The following is a 15,522-nucleotide window of genomic DNA, read 5'->3' as shown; positions in this document are numbered from 1 at the left end:
CAGAGCTATTCCCCAGACAGAGCCACAAGGAGGCATCCCAGAAGTGAACAGAAAACTCCATGACGGGCCCTTTCGTTCAGTTTGGCGTAGTCTTCTTGGCTGACAAAACACAGCTCTGTGTTCCTTCTGACATGGCAGCTCATTTTAAAAAATTAATTTTGAAATGTTCTAGTCTCCATGTGAAGTCTTTATAAGTTCTCCGATGGTTTCATACCCTTATTTAATCAGCCCATTATACAATTTATACAGTAATTTGAAAAATCGGTTCTTCATAGACAAAGCTTGGTTCAACAGAACCAGCAGAATGAAATAGCTGTATACTAACTCTCTAACTTCTGCATCAGTACCTCTTTGTTCTTTCTTCACTATATGAGCTTGGATAACTAGCCTGCGCAGTTCTGAGGTGTGTGTTTGTGTATACTTTACCATTAATGAAGCAGTAAACAAGCTGCTGCCTGCAGTCATGCAGTTCTCTATGAAACACTGGTTGGCTCTACTTTGAAGATTTTCACTTTATGTTGCCTTTAAAACATATTAACTAAAGGCCAAATATTGCCAACCTTACTCATGTTGAGTAATACCTTACTCTACACTCAAAATCAGTAGGATGCCTTGTGGAGAAAGGTACTACTCAACATACGCAAGAGCAGCAAAATCTGTCCTTCAGTGTTTCATATGGTTTTTGATATAGCGTAGATTTGACATTTTTGTTTTTATATTAGCCAGCTTGCTATCTATTGCTCCAGGTTTCAGTGTGTGAAAGACTGCAACAAACCTGTCATTATATATTACTACTTCTAAAACTTAAAATTCCTCTTTTGGTATATATTAATTCTTGGACAATTAATTAATAATAAATCATACTTAAAGCTATTCTCACAAAGGGCAATCCCTTTGTCACATGTATTATACACCTATTTAGCTAATATTTTCCTCATAAATTGCTCTTTTCTGAACACTCTCCACTGTGTCAGTATTCTTCCTGTAATATGTTCCCAGAGCTCAACACAAAATTCCAGGTGCAGGAGTCAGATAAATTTCAGGTTGTGTAAAGAACATTCAAAATATGATGGCTATTTGGCCCAGGAAATGTAAGTTTAAGATGTGCAAATAAATGGAAAAGCCAGCACATTAAACACAAACAGTATGCTCTGAAGAATGACCACTAAAACTGAGCTTCCAATGTATATCATCGGTATTCTAGACTACAAATACAACAGTGGCACAGCTGTATCGCTGTAGCGTAGACGCTTACTACAACAAGAAGAGGTTTTTCTGTCGCTGTAGTAAAACTACCTTTCTGAGAGGCAGTGGCTAGGTTGACAAAAGAATTCTTTTTGGAAAGGCTATCAGGGATGTAATGAAGGAAACATTAAAAAAAAATCATTTCTTCATCCATACAGCCATTAGCTGCTTCTTGAAGCTGAATTTGAAAATACTTTGAAAAACAAACAATTTGAAATACTTGAAGATACAATTTGAGGCAAAATAGGACCAAAGCTGCAGCAAATTTGTAAGACCAAGAATACCATGGAAAGATCTTATAATGAATGAAGATGAAAACTCTATACAGATTTGCAGGACCTTTGCATCACAACTGTAACTAGGTAGGAAAAGGTTCCAGCCACCTATTTTAATTAAGACGAAATGGAACATATTACAATAGAACAAAAAGTGAAATTTTGGGCAGGACACTTTATCCAATCTTGAATATGATCATAAGAGTACAAGACAGAAAAGAAAATGAGAGTATGCTTACTGTCTCACATGAATAATAAAGAAGCTAATATATGTGAAAAGGAATCTGTATTGAAATATCAAATTTATGGGGCAGAATTTATTAATTAATAATAATCAACACACTGTTTTATGGCAAACTGGCATTTTGAAAAGTAACTGGAGGCTTTGCAACAATGATGCTTATATTTGTATTTATTAGACATTAGATATTATGCTACAAGTGGAAGCTCATAGTTAAGGCTACGATTTAGTCATGGGTTCTTTATTAAAAGTCATGGACAGGTCACGGACAGCTGTGACCTGTCCATGACTTGTACTAAATACCCCTGACTAAATCTTAGCTGGGGGGGAGGCACTGCTGTGGGGGGGCAACCAAGCAGTGGCTACTCCTGCCCCCCCCCAGGGCCAAGTATCCACTATTGCTCCCACCCATCCACCGTTGCTCAGGCAGTCCCTGGAGCCAGCTGCACCAGTCACTGCTCAGGCAGTCCCCGGGGCCAGCTGCTCGTAGCCCTCAAGCACTGGCCGGTGCCACTTCAGCAGCACCGGTGTGGCTGGCTGTGGAGCCGCCCAAGCAGCTGGCTGCAGAGCGTGTCTGTCCCTGGGGCCAGCTGCTTGGGCGGCCCTGGGATCAGCCACACTGGCCACTGCAGAAGTCATGGAGGTTGTGGAAAGTCACGGAGCCCTACTCATTGTCAATCAAAAACACAGAACTCGTTCCTGATTTTTCCTCTCTCAGATTGCTCATGGCACCATTCAGTTGTGATTAATCAAGACATCACCCAGTATATACATTCTTCCAGGTTTCAGAGTAGCAGCCGTGTTAGTCTGTATTCGCAAAAAGAAAAGATGAAGTGAGCTGTAGCTCACGAAAGCTTATGCTCAAATAAATTTGTTAGTCTCTAAGGTGCCACAAGTACTCCTTTTCTTTTTGCGAATACATTCTTCCCTAATTCAAAGCACTACATTTAAAAATCAATAGGAAAGAGAAGAAACTATGACAGTCCACTTTGGAACCGTTGCATGAATAGGACTGTAAACTACAGATTGCTGTTTTTTAATCAATAAACATAAAGCTTAGGTTTTAAAACAAAACAAACATTCCAACAGGAAGTTCAATATCCATTTCTGACCCATGCCACTCCTTATACTTTCAACAATGATTATCTGCTGCATGTTCCAAGTTAAAATTAGATATTTTTAACAAAATTACTTATTCCGGTGGTTTCCAGACTGAAGAACTTCCACACATATCTAATGATGTCTCAGAGAACAAAGCAGATAAATGAATCTGAAAAGGGTGCCTGTTAGGAGCAGGTGTAGACAAGTTCCGTTGTCCTGGTGTGCCTCTGAGCCTAAAACCTGAACGCCAATTTTTAAAATGCTTTATAACAGTTAATTTCCCTTTTTACAATAAACTAATCATTTCTGGGAACTGGATTACTGCCTGTTACCATGGTAGGAGAGTAGTATTATCTCTTAATTACAGTCAGACTACTAAAAAAAGGTGTGCACAAAATCTCACAATTATTATGGTTTGCCTCGGGATCAGTTTATGAAGAGTACCAATTCTTAGTTTTTCATTGTTCAACACGTTACTTAAAATAGCTTCTAAACATGAAACTCCAGTACTGGGAAAGAAAAATATGGTCAGCAAATGACACAGAAATACATCATTCAGCTATTGTGAACTTCATGGTATCCTCTACAGTGGGCTGTAAAATTAGACATTAAGTGAGACCAAAGCACTTCAGAACTTGTACTTAGAAACATCACAGTGGGAATATTCTCAGCCTCCAAGGAAAAGCTCATACCGCAATGCTCTTGAGCACTCTTGGGTTGTAAGGTGGAATTCAAATGAGAACAAGCATTGGTCCAGGTGCACATGAACACCTCCTGACCCCACCTGATGATGTCTCACAGTTTGAGTCAGCGTATGGAAGAGTTAAAAGAGCCCCATTGGTTGGGTAGGCAGTGAAAACATAAATATTGTCTGAATCCCACAACAGAGACATCAGAATATAAATTTGAAATGACAGAAAAACTCAACTATTGATCTGTTAGTAATTTACAGTGGTTAATTAACAATAAATGTTGTGACTTACATGACCTCTGTGACAGACATTATATATATATTGTGACAAAGTTCCTGCTCTATCTTGGTGGGTCTTGCGCTTATTGGCGAATTTTCTCGCCTTGGAGCTTCATGGCAGCCCTCAGCTTGGCCATTTTTCTGAATTCACAGTCCAGGTCGACTCCTATGTCTGACCAGGAGTTGGGAGGATTTGGCGGGAACCCGGGCCCGCCCTCTACTCCGGGTTCCAGCTCAGGGCCCTGTGGAATGCAGCTGTCTAGAGGGCCTCCTGGAACAGCTGTGCACAGCTACAACTCCCTGGGCTACTTCCCCACGGCCTCCTCCCAACACCTTCTTTATCCTCACCAGAGGACCTTCCTCCTGGTGTCTGATAATGCTTGTACACCTCAGTCCTCCAACAGTCCGCGTTCTCACTCTCAGCTCCTAGTGCCTCTTGCTCCCAGCTCCTCACACGCACACCACAAACTGAAGTGAGCTCCTTTTTAAAACCCAGGTGCCCTGATTAGCCTGCCTTTATTGATTCTAGCAGCTTCTTGATTGGCTGCAGGTGTTCTAATCAGCCTGTCTTAATTGGCTCCAGAAGGTTCCTGATTGTTCTGGAACCTTCCCTGTTACCTTACCCAGGGAAAAGGGACCTACTGAGCCTGGGGCTAATATATCTGCCTTCTATTACTCTCTTATAGCCATCTGGCCCTACCCTGTCACACACTATATATAACCATTTATATATATATAAAAAAACCCATTGGTTCAAAAATTACCACCCCCTTACCCTCAAACAAGGTGGTGACCCTGCTTAATTCAGTTGCACACTATCCATAGTGGTAGAAGAAAGAAAAATCAGGTTAATTGTACACATATTTCCCTAAAAGTGTTGCAAAGAGAGTAAAAAAGGCATCATTTAACTTCCAAATGGAGAGTCACTAGAGATGGGCACAAGGGACTATATCCCTTTCATGCTGCACAGAAATGTCAACTTTGGGTACATCCTAGATCCTAAGTGACTTGAATGATAATATGACACAGAAAATAGTGTTACAAACTTCATCAAAGATACTAACAGGAATATAGATTTTTGTAAATGATCTCACAACTCAAGAGAAAATGAAACAATTAAAAAAACTTAATAGGTATTACAGGCTATGCTGGCAGCCTTTTCCTACCCATCCACCAATGATTACTAGTGAAAATGCATTACTCATTAATTTCTGACAGTTGAGCCTTCACACAGCCACTGAATTGTACAGTTCTCAGAACAAGAAAAGACTCTTTTAAAGAAATGCTTTTTAAACATATGTTTTTGCTCAAGACGGAGCACAAACACTGACTTATTGTTCCCTTTTAACATACAGCAAGAATGAGAGACAAAAACATGTTCTTATTTTCCAATAATCCCATACCCCTCCAAAACAAAGTTTGATTAGCTACCCACACTCGCTACGCTTCAGAATGCATCTATATATCAGACAAGTTAAAATAATCTGGCGAACAAGAAATGAATCAGACATCTGTTACCTTACAATTCCTTATATCCCAGGCTTTAACTTCTGGGCTGAATCCTCCACAAATAAAAATATTAGGCTCAGCAAGGTGAAACTTCAGTGTGCTGATCCTAAATTCATTGTTGCTGCTAAATACCTGTGTCCCTAAAATACAAAGAAAAAAACAGGGTTAAAATTTGAACATGAATAATACTTTCATTAAACAGAATATTGCATTTTTATATAGCAAATAAATATTAAAATAAAATGTAGGTTGCCAAAAGTCAATATGTAAATGGTAGCATAAACATGTGGGATTGTTTTGCCTTACTGAAAAAATCTGGAATTGAATTAACTTTATTCCATTTAGGTGAAATTCATCCTATTCCTGGCCTGCTATGCCATTTGCTGGGCAGTGCCCTTGCGCAGACAAGAACAGGGCAGAGTGGATATGCAGAGAGACTTCTGAGTCACTTTTACACTGTGGATGGGGGTTCCACAAAGGTCCCAGTTAGGATGGCACGCAGGAGTTACATATGCAGATCCCTCGGATGGGAACTCCTGTGCAGTGGAGCTGTGCTTGTTTTCCAGCAGCTAGAGAAGGGGCTGCATTGAAACCCAGTGGCCTGCATGTATGTTGCAGGGAGTGGAATTCCATCCGACCAGCCACATACATTTCCTCTTGGATTTTGCTTGCTTGGATTTTGTGGAGGAGCAGTGAATTTTGCCCTTGCAACAGAAAATAATTTGCATACCCTCATTCTAAGGCAATATCTGTTCCCATGGATACGCTGTTCTCTAAATTTAATTGTGTATGATAATCTTCAAAGGATCCTGTGGCTTAATAGTAATTGGCTTGCAAACAACACTTCCAAATTATATAATTCATAAATTAATACCTCAGGAAATTCAGCTACATGAATTTGTAGGTTTTATCTTCAGTTCATTGCTGTTATACTTATCAAATTCATAATGTACATTCATTGATATATCAATGAATATATCAATATACTATTCTGAAATAGCAACATATCCTAAGCTAAATGCATTTAAGTTTTCACAATTTCACATTTTATATTCTATTGTATTACACATGGTATCTGCATTGAAGAATATATAATAACCACATATATTGAGAATATATTATATGGTGTGCACTAACATAAGAACAGCCATACTGGGTAGGAACACATAGAGTCCATACAGGGTCCATTCAGCCCAGCATCCTGTCCTCTGACAGTGCCTGGTGTTAGATACTTCAGAGGGAATGAACACAACCGGGCAATTATCAAGTGATCCATCTACTGCTGTCCAGTCCCAGCTACTGGCAGTCAGAGGTTTAGGGACACCCAGAGCATGGGGTTGTATCCCTGACCATCTTGGCTAATAGCCCAGCTATCTTCCATGAACCTATCTAACTCTTTTTTAAACCCTGGTATACTTTTGGCCTTCACAACATCTCCTGGCAATAAATTCCACAGGTTGACTGTACATTATATAAAGACCTGGAACTTGTGTTACATGAAGGAATTTGTTAGTCTCTAAGGTGCCACAAGTGCTCCTTTTCTTTTTATGAAGGAATAAATAACACTTCCTTATTCACTTTCTCCACATCAGTCATGATTTTATAGCCCTCTATCGTATCCCCCCTTAGTTGTCTCTCTTTCTAAGCTGAACAGTCCCAGTCTTTTTACTCTCTCCTCATACAGAAGCTGTTCTATATCCCTCATCATTTTTGTTGCCCTTCTCTATGCTTTTTCCTATTCTAATATATCAATTTTGAGATGGGATGACCAGAACTTCACCCAGTATTCAAGATGGGGGCATACCATGGATTTATATACTGACATTATGTTTTTTCCATCCTCATCTATCCCATTTCTAATGATTCCTAACATTCTGGTAGCTTTTTTGACTGCCGTTGCACATTGACCAGATGTTTCCATGATAATTATAATATCTCTTTCTTGAGCAGTAACAGCTAATTTAGACCCCGTCATTGTGTATGTACAGTTGGGTTTATGTTTTCCAGTGTGCATTACTTTGCACTTATCAACATTGAATTTTATCTGCCATTTTGTTGCCCAGTCACCCAGTTTTGAGAAATCCCTTTGTAACTCTTCATAGACAACTTTGGCTTTAACTATGAGTAGTTTTGTATTGTCTGCAAACTTTGCCACTTCACTGTTTTCATACTTTACCAGATCACTGAGTAAGTTAAGGGCCCCTGTGCACCTTAAAATATGATGAGGGCACCTTAAAAATGTGCATCTCACCAGTTGTACAGCAAATCAGACTTTCAGACAAATTATCTTTTATAATGTACAATATTTTGTTCTATAAAAAGTCATGATGTGAACACTTTTGGCTATTAGGTTGAAAGTAAAAATGTAATAAATTTTCACACTACTTTCTTCACTCTGGAGCTGGTCTGGTTGGTTTTTACATAGGAATTGATCCAGACCCCCTCATTGGATTAGCCAATTTTACATGATAATCAGGTTTTACAAGAAGCCATTCTGAGTCACTTTCTCAAAAAGAGTGAGATTTCATTACGCATGTTCACTCAGAGCCAGAGTAGAAAAGCAGAAAAAAACAAAACAGTGCAAAACAAAATGTGCTGTTCCCTACTGCAGCTGGGGGAGGGGGGTTGGATGGTTGCTTATTGTTGCCTGACAGATTGTCAATTCAAAATTTGTAAGGGCTCCTGTAAACACTCACAGGGAGAACATCCATCCTACAAAGCTTTTTAAAAATAAAATAAAGAATGGGTGGTTAGCAGGCCAGCAGTCCTTCCTTCCAAAGTTACATGCCACCTCTAGTGGCTTTTCCTCCTGGGAACCTGCAATATTCCCATGGACAGGAGAAGGAAGAAAGGAGATACTCAAAAGTAAGGAGGTCAGTAGCAGTACCAACAGGAGATTACTCTCATCTAGGCCACTATCTTGATCTAATAGCTGCTACATCCCTCAGCTTGACCTTCTGCCTCGGAAGGATCTTGATTAGTGTGGGATCTTGAGTGCAGAACCTTCCCAACACATGGGAAGAAAAATAGCTGGCTAACAACTCCGGTTAAATGTGCTGAATAAGAGTGGATCATTGTTACTATAACAAATACACAATGATTTAATAATCAGATATCTAAAATGTTGTCAGATATAAAGCACAAAGCAAATTATTAGACAACAAAAAAAGGAAAATAAGAAATTTATCTCAAGTGGTTAAAAAGTGGGAAAAGTTGAATATGAACTTTTTTGTTAAACAAGAAGAGGAAACCTGCAAAATATTCACTTTATTAAGATATTTTTAAAACAAGAAACTAAATAAACAAAAAGAGTGGGAATTTTTATTTAATTCTGTTCCATTTTATATGCAATTTTGTGTACTTTTTGCATACATACAATAGGCAACTTAACTTTTGTGTTTGGAACATTTCACTCTAATTTTCAGAATAGGTTTTCCATTTGTGGTCAGTTATTTTATGCCTTCTAGCAACATCTAGTTAACTATATTTTAGAAGACTATGAAAATATAAAAAGAAACTATATAATATTACAATGAAGGTTTCACATCTCATACCCAAAATGAGCAACTTCAGGGGGGGAAAAAGATATATAGTTCATTTCCATTCTTCCCAAGTCCAACTTTTACTAAATAATATACTACCTATATGGAGAAAAGTTGTCTTTTGTTAAACCAAATGCAGAAGGGTTTTTTTAATCTCTTTTGTTGATCCCTAACAAAGATATTTTGTCATTTGTTTCTTAGCTGAACTGGGACACAATTTCTGGTAATATTCCACAGAGAAAACCTAAATTCTCCTTTGAGATAAGGGCAAGCTTTATTGAGACTATTTCATCTACCTATACTAAACAGTTCACAAGTACAATTATTATAGTATTTTTATGACAAAGCAAATGCAGAGTTTGGAAGTCTCCTGCCTTTTTTAAAATAAAAGAAATCTGAGCTGTTATTAAGATGAAGTTTCTTAGATTTAATAAGCAGCAAAATGGCTGTTTGTAAAATTCATAAGGATTCTGCTTTTGAATAAAATGAAATGTAAAGGATTTTTGTTCAAATATACTTTGAAGTGCAACAGTGGAGGAGATGGGGGAATATTCTGGAATATAGAAGTATTTCTTCCCAACTTTTCTTTTTCAAAATTGAGAGCATTAAAAATGAACTACCAATTTTCCTCCAAGAAATGAAATGTCTACACAGTAAGTAAAAGCAGGCTTTTGCAATAAGGAAATTGTTTTCTCATGTTATATATTTTCACATTGAGACCATGCAATGCATGTGTGTATAAAACTGTCTCGTCTACTGAAAGCTTAAAATATCTGTAGTATGTATTTCTGATTTTCCTAATTGATTATACTCATTGGGGACTGGAAGGCTCAGGGCACTGGTAAAATGATACAAATGCTTCTAGGTCTCCAATTCAAATCCAAAAAAGAATAGCAGTGACTGAAAGTGAAAGGTTTCAGAGTAGCAGCCGTGTTAGTCTGTATTCGCAAAAAGAAAAGGAGTACTTGTGGCACCTTAGAGACTAACAAATTTATTTGAGCATAAGATTTCGTGAGCTACAGCTCACTTCATCGGATGCATTCAGTGGAAAATACAGTGGGGAGATTTATATACACAGAGAACATGAAACAATGGCTGTTAACAAACACACTGTAAGGAGAGTGATCACTTAAGATGAGCTATTACCAGCAGGAGAGCGGGGGGGGAGGGGAAGAAAACCTTTATTAGTGATAATCAAGATGGGCCATTTCCAGCAGTTGACAAGAACATCTGAGGAACAGCAGGGGGGAGGGAGGGGCAGAGAAATAACATGGGGAAATAGTTTTACTTTGTGTAATGACCCATCCACTCCCAGTCTCTATTCAAGCCTAAGTTAATTGTATCCAGTTTGCAAATTAATTCCAATTCAGCAGTCTCTCCTTGGGAGTCTGTTTTTTGAAGTTTTTTTTGTTGAAGGATAGCCACCCTCAGGTCTGTAATCGAGTGACCAGAGAGATTGAAGTGTTCTCCAATTGATTTTTGAATGTCATAATTCTTGACGTCTGATTTGTGTCCCTTTATTCTTTTACATTGAGACTGTCCAGTTTGACCAATGTACATGGCAGAGGGGCATTGCTGGCACATGATGGCATATATCACATTGGTAGATGCGCAGGTGAACAAGCCTCTGATAGTGTGGCTGATGTGATTAGGCCCTATGATGGTGTCCCCTGAATAGATATGTGGACAGAGTTGGCAACGGGCTTTGTTGCAAGGATAGGTTCCTGGGTTAGTGGTTCTGTTGTGTGGTGTGTGTGGTTGCTGGTGAGTATTTGCTTCAGGTTGGGGGGCTGTCTGTAAGCAAAGCTGGTCTGTCTCCCAAGATCTGTGAGAGTGATGGGTCGTAGATCCTTGATGATCCGTTGGAGACGTTTTAGTTGGGGGCTGAAGGTGATGGCTAGTGGCGTTCTGTTATTTTCTTTGTTGGGCCTGTCCTGTAGAATGAGCTCTCAAAACTAGATACTCTCATAAAAAAACAACCTTCCACACAAACTTCCTCGTGGCTGGACTTTACAAAAACTAGACAAGCCATTTACAACACACACTTTGCTTCTCTACAAAAGAAAAAAGGACACTAAACTATCTAAACTACTACATGCCACAAGGGGCCACAACAGTGGTTCCCTTAACCCACCCAGCAATATTGTTAATCTATCCAATTATACTCTTAGCCCAGCAGAAGAATCTGTCCTATCTCGGGGCCTCTCCTTCTGCCCCTCCACCCCCACGAACATGATACAGTTCTGTGGTGACCTACAATCCTATTTTTGACGTCTCTGACTAAAGGAATATATCCAATACATCTCTGAACAACATACTAACCCACAGAGACCTTCCTACCAAGACTACAAAAAGAAGGATTCTGGGTGGACTCCTCCTGAAGGTCGAAACAGCAGCCTGGACTTCTACATAGAGCGCTTCCGCCGACGGGCACGGGCTGAAATTGTGGAAAAGCAGTATCACTTGTCCCATAACCTCAGCCGTGCAGAACACAAAGCCTCAGAAACAACTCTGACATCATCATCAAAAAGGCTGACAAAGGAGGTGCTGTCGTCATCATGAATAGTTCGGAATGAACAAGAGGCCACTAGGCAGCTCTCCAACACCACTTTCTACAAGCCATTACCCTCTGATCCCACTGAGGGTTACCAAAAGAAACTACAGCATTTGCTCAAGAAACTCGCTGAAAAAGCACAAGAACAAATCCGCACAGACACACACCTGCAACCCCGACCTGGGGTATTCTATCTGCTACCCAAGATCCATAAACCTGGAAATCCTGGACACCCCATCATCTCAGGCATTGGCACCCTGACAGCAGGATTGTCTGGCTATGTAGACTCCCTCCTCAGGCCCTATGTTACCAGCACTCCCAGCTATCTTCGAGACACCACTGACTTCCTGAGGAAACTACAATCCATTGGTGATCTTCCTGAAAACACCTTCCTGGCCACTATGGATGCAGAAGCCATAAACACCAACATTCCACACAAAGATGGACTACAAGCCGTCAGGAACAGTATCCCCGATAATGTCACGGCTAACCTGGTGGCTGAACTTTGTCCTCACCCATAACTACTTCACATTTGGGGACAATTATACCTTCAAATCAGCGGCACTGCGATGGGTACCCGCATGGCCCCACAGTATGCCAACATTTTTATGGCTGACTTAGAACACCACTTCCTCAACTCTCGTCTCCTAATGCTCCTACTCTACTTGCGCTACACTGATGACATCTTCATCATCTGGACCCATGGAAAAGAAGCCCTTGAGGAATTCCACCAGGATTTCAACAATTTCCATCCCACCATCAACCTCAGCCTGGATCAGTCCACACAAGAGATCCACTTCCTGGACACTACAGTGCTAATGAGCGATGGTCACATAAACACCACCCTATACCGGAAACCTACTGACCGCTTTTCCTACCTACATGCCTCCAGCTTTCATCCAGACCACACCACACGATCCATTGTCTACAGCCAAGCTCTACGACATAACTGCATTTGCTCCAACCCCTCAGACAGAGACAAACACCTACAAGATCTCTATCATGCATTTTACAACTACAATACCCACCTGCTTAAGTGAAGAAACAGATTGACAGAGCCAGAAGAGTAGCCAGAAGTCACCTACTACGGGAGAGCTCTCTCTCTTTGAAAGGCCAGCAAGCAATACTTTGGAGAGGACAAATTTATTATACATATTTCACTCCACTGTCAGGGAACAGAACAGCAGAAGAGGATGGAAGTAGGAAAATAAAAAGACTGCGGGTGAAGGAAGAGGAAAAACACCATTGTTCAGAAGGGGAGACAAGTGTGATAATGGGTTATTACACCCCTGACCCCCCAAAAAGTTTATCAGTGGGCTGTTACGGATGAGTAACCCAGATTGCATAGAATATGAATATGCTTGAATTCAGTCCAACCCTGGATCAAAACCAAATATGAACCTTTCTAACATTTACATGAGTATCTCCATGTCTCGGTTTCCAAGGTAACTGCACCTCTGACCCCTTCATGGCCTCTTTGAGGGCACCCCACTTAAGTTTCAGGCCTCTAGCCATCACCTTTCTCATGGCAGAGTCCCATGACTCTCTCCCTCCAGACTGGGAATCTAGGTTGCAATTTCTTCTGCAATTCACTTTGATCACTTCAGCTGGTCTGACTTTAGTTCAGCACCTACAGAAGGATTGCCAGATATTTCAAAAAACACAAGCTGAAATGGATGTCAAAAGCAGCCTCAAACTCTGAAAACAAGCACCCAGCCATCAGTGAGTGCTGAGGACATAATTTCACACACACCGACATCTAACATCCCCTCCCACACTCCTCATCACCACACTCCCCACATAAGAACAGCCATACTGTCCATCTCGCCCAATATTCTGTCTTCCGACAGTGGCCAATGCTAGGTGCCCCAGAGGGAATGAATAGGTAATCATCAAGTGATCCATTCCCTGTCACTCATTCCCAGCTTCTGGCAAACAGAGGCTAGGGACACCATCCCTGATCATCCTGGCTAATAGCCATTGATGGACCTATCCTCCATGAATTTATCCAGTTCTTTTTTAAACCCTGTTATAGTCTTTCCTTTCACAACATCCTCTAGCAAAGAGTTCCACACATTGACTGTGCGTTGTGTGAACAAATGCTTCCTTTTGTTTGTTTTAAACCTGCTGCCTATTAATTTCATTTGGTGACCCCTAGTTCTCGTGTTAGGAGAAGGAGTAAATAACACTTCCTTATTTACTTTCTCCACACCAGTCATGATTTCATAGACCTCTATCATAGTCATCTCTTAGTCGTCTCTTTTCCAAGCTGAAAAGTCCCAGTCCTATTAATCTCTCCTAATATGGAAGTCGTCCCATGCCCCTAATAATGTTTGTTGCCCTTTTCTGAAACTTTTCCAATTCCAATTTTTTCTTTTTTGAGATGGGGTTCCACACCTGCACGCAGTATTCAAGAGCCTTAGCAAATCAGAAGTAACTACAGAGCTCTGAGAGTACGGGTGAAGGAGTTCAGAGCACAAGTGGTGTTCTCTTCAATCCTTCTGGTCAAGGGTTGGGGCCTTGGCAGAAACGGATGCATCCTGGAGGTGAATGCCTGTCTGCGAGGATGCTGTCACCAGGAGGGCTTCGGCTTCCTTGACCAAGGGATGCCTTTCCAGGAAGAAGGACTGCTAAGCAGAGATGGGGTCCACCTTCTGAGGAAGGAGAAGAGCATATTTGGATACTGTGACAAAGCTCTGTCCTTGCCTCCGTGGGTCCCGCATTTCCTGATGGATTTCGATAGCCTCAAAGGCTCACTGTGACCCTCCATGTAATCCTTATTTCTCTTGCGACAAGGGTCACGGTCTTCTGAGCCATTTTCATCATAAGCCAGCGAGGGAGGTGAGGAGAAGTTATCTTTCCTTGCACAGTCTCTGTTGACTCCCAGTCTCAGTGATTAATCTGGGGGCAAAGATGGGGGGGGGACCCGAGCCCACCCTCTACTATGGGCTCCAGCCCAGGAACCCTAATAGTATCAGCTATGATAGCTAACCTTTTAGAAACATGACATGTACAATTCCCTGGGCTACTTCCCCCACAGCAGCCCTCACTTCCTCAAGCTCCACTTCACCCTTACCTCAGGGCCTCCTTTCTTGTACCTGATATGGTGTGTACTACTCAGCCTCTCCAACAGCGCAACTTCTTCCCACAGCTCCTGACATGCACACCCACCAAACTAACTAGGAGGCTTTTAACTAGTTTCAGCCAGCCCCTGATTGGCTTCAGGTGTCCCAATCAACCTAGCCTTCCCCCTGCTTTCTGGAAAGTTCTTAATTGGCCCCAGGTGTCTTAATTGACCTGGAGCAGCTGCCATTTCACTTATCCTGGTACCAGGGATTTGTTTAGCCTGGAGCTAATATATCTATCTCCCACTACTCTTCCATAACCATCTGGCCTTGCCCCGTCACAATATAGATTGGCTAACCTATTGAGGAGAGCTTTAAACTAGGCTCAAAGGGGGCAGGTGACCAAAGCCCATAGGTAAGTCAAGAACATGGAGACCTGGGAGAAGGTTTGGAATTTGGGGGGAGCATGGGCTACTATAGCAAGGATAAAGGAAAGACATGACAGAACTGGGGGGGGAAATCAAATCAGTATCTTAGATATCTGTATACTAATGCAGGAAGTATGGGGAATAAGCAGGAAGAACTTGCAATGCTAGTAAATAAACACAAGTATGACATAGCTGGCATCACAGAGATCTGGTGGGATAATATGCATGCATGACCGGAATGTTAGTATAGAAGGGTACAGCTTGCTCAGGAAGGACAGGCAGGGAAAAAAGGGAGGAGGTGTTGCCTTATATATTAAAAATGTATACACTTAGACTGAGATTGAGATGGAAATAGGAGACAGACTTGTTGAAAGTCTCTGGGTAAGGATAAAAAGGGTAAAAAACAAGGGTAATGTCATGGTAGAGGTCTACTACAGACCACGTAACTAGGAAGAAGAGGTGGATGAAGCTTTTTTTAAACAGCTAACAAAATCATCCAAAGCACAGGACTTGGTGGTGATGTGGTGGTGGTGGAAAATAACACAGCAGGGCACAGATTATTCAGCAAGTTCTGGGAATGTATTGGAGACAA

General features: G+C 41.0%; 1 protein-coding gene across 3 annotated transcripts in view; it reads right to left on the bottom strand.

Moving 5' to 3' along the window:
* The window catches only part of WDR25 (WD repeat domain 25), a 134,163-nt gene that overhangs the window by 20,063 nt on the left and 98,578 nt on the right, over nt 1-15,522 (bottom strand). For all 3 annotated transcript variants that reach the window (XM_038405233.2, XM_038405235.2, XM_043516808.1), the window contains exon 4: nt 5,351-5,481. In XM_038405233.2, coding sequence (XP_038261161.1) covers nt 5,351-5,481 — 131 coding nt within the window. The remainder of the gene's footprint in view (nt 1-5,350; nt 5,482-15,522) is intronic.

The sequence above is a fragment of the Dermochelys coriacea genome, chromosome 6 (genome assembly GCF_009764565.3).
Source record: "Dermochelys coriacea isolate rDerCor1 chromosome 6, rDerCor1.pri.v4, whole genome shotgun sequence".
Lineage (NCBI taxonomy): Eukaryota > Metazoa > Chordata > Testudines > Dermochelyidae > Dermochelys > Dermochelys coriacea.
This window is presented reverse-complemented; position numbering and strand designations above follow the sequence as displayed.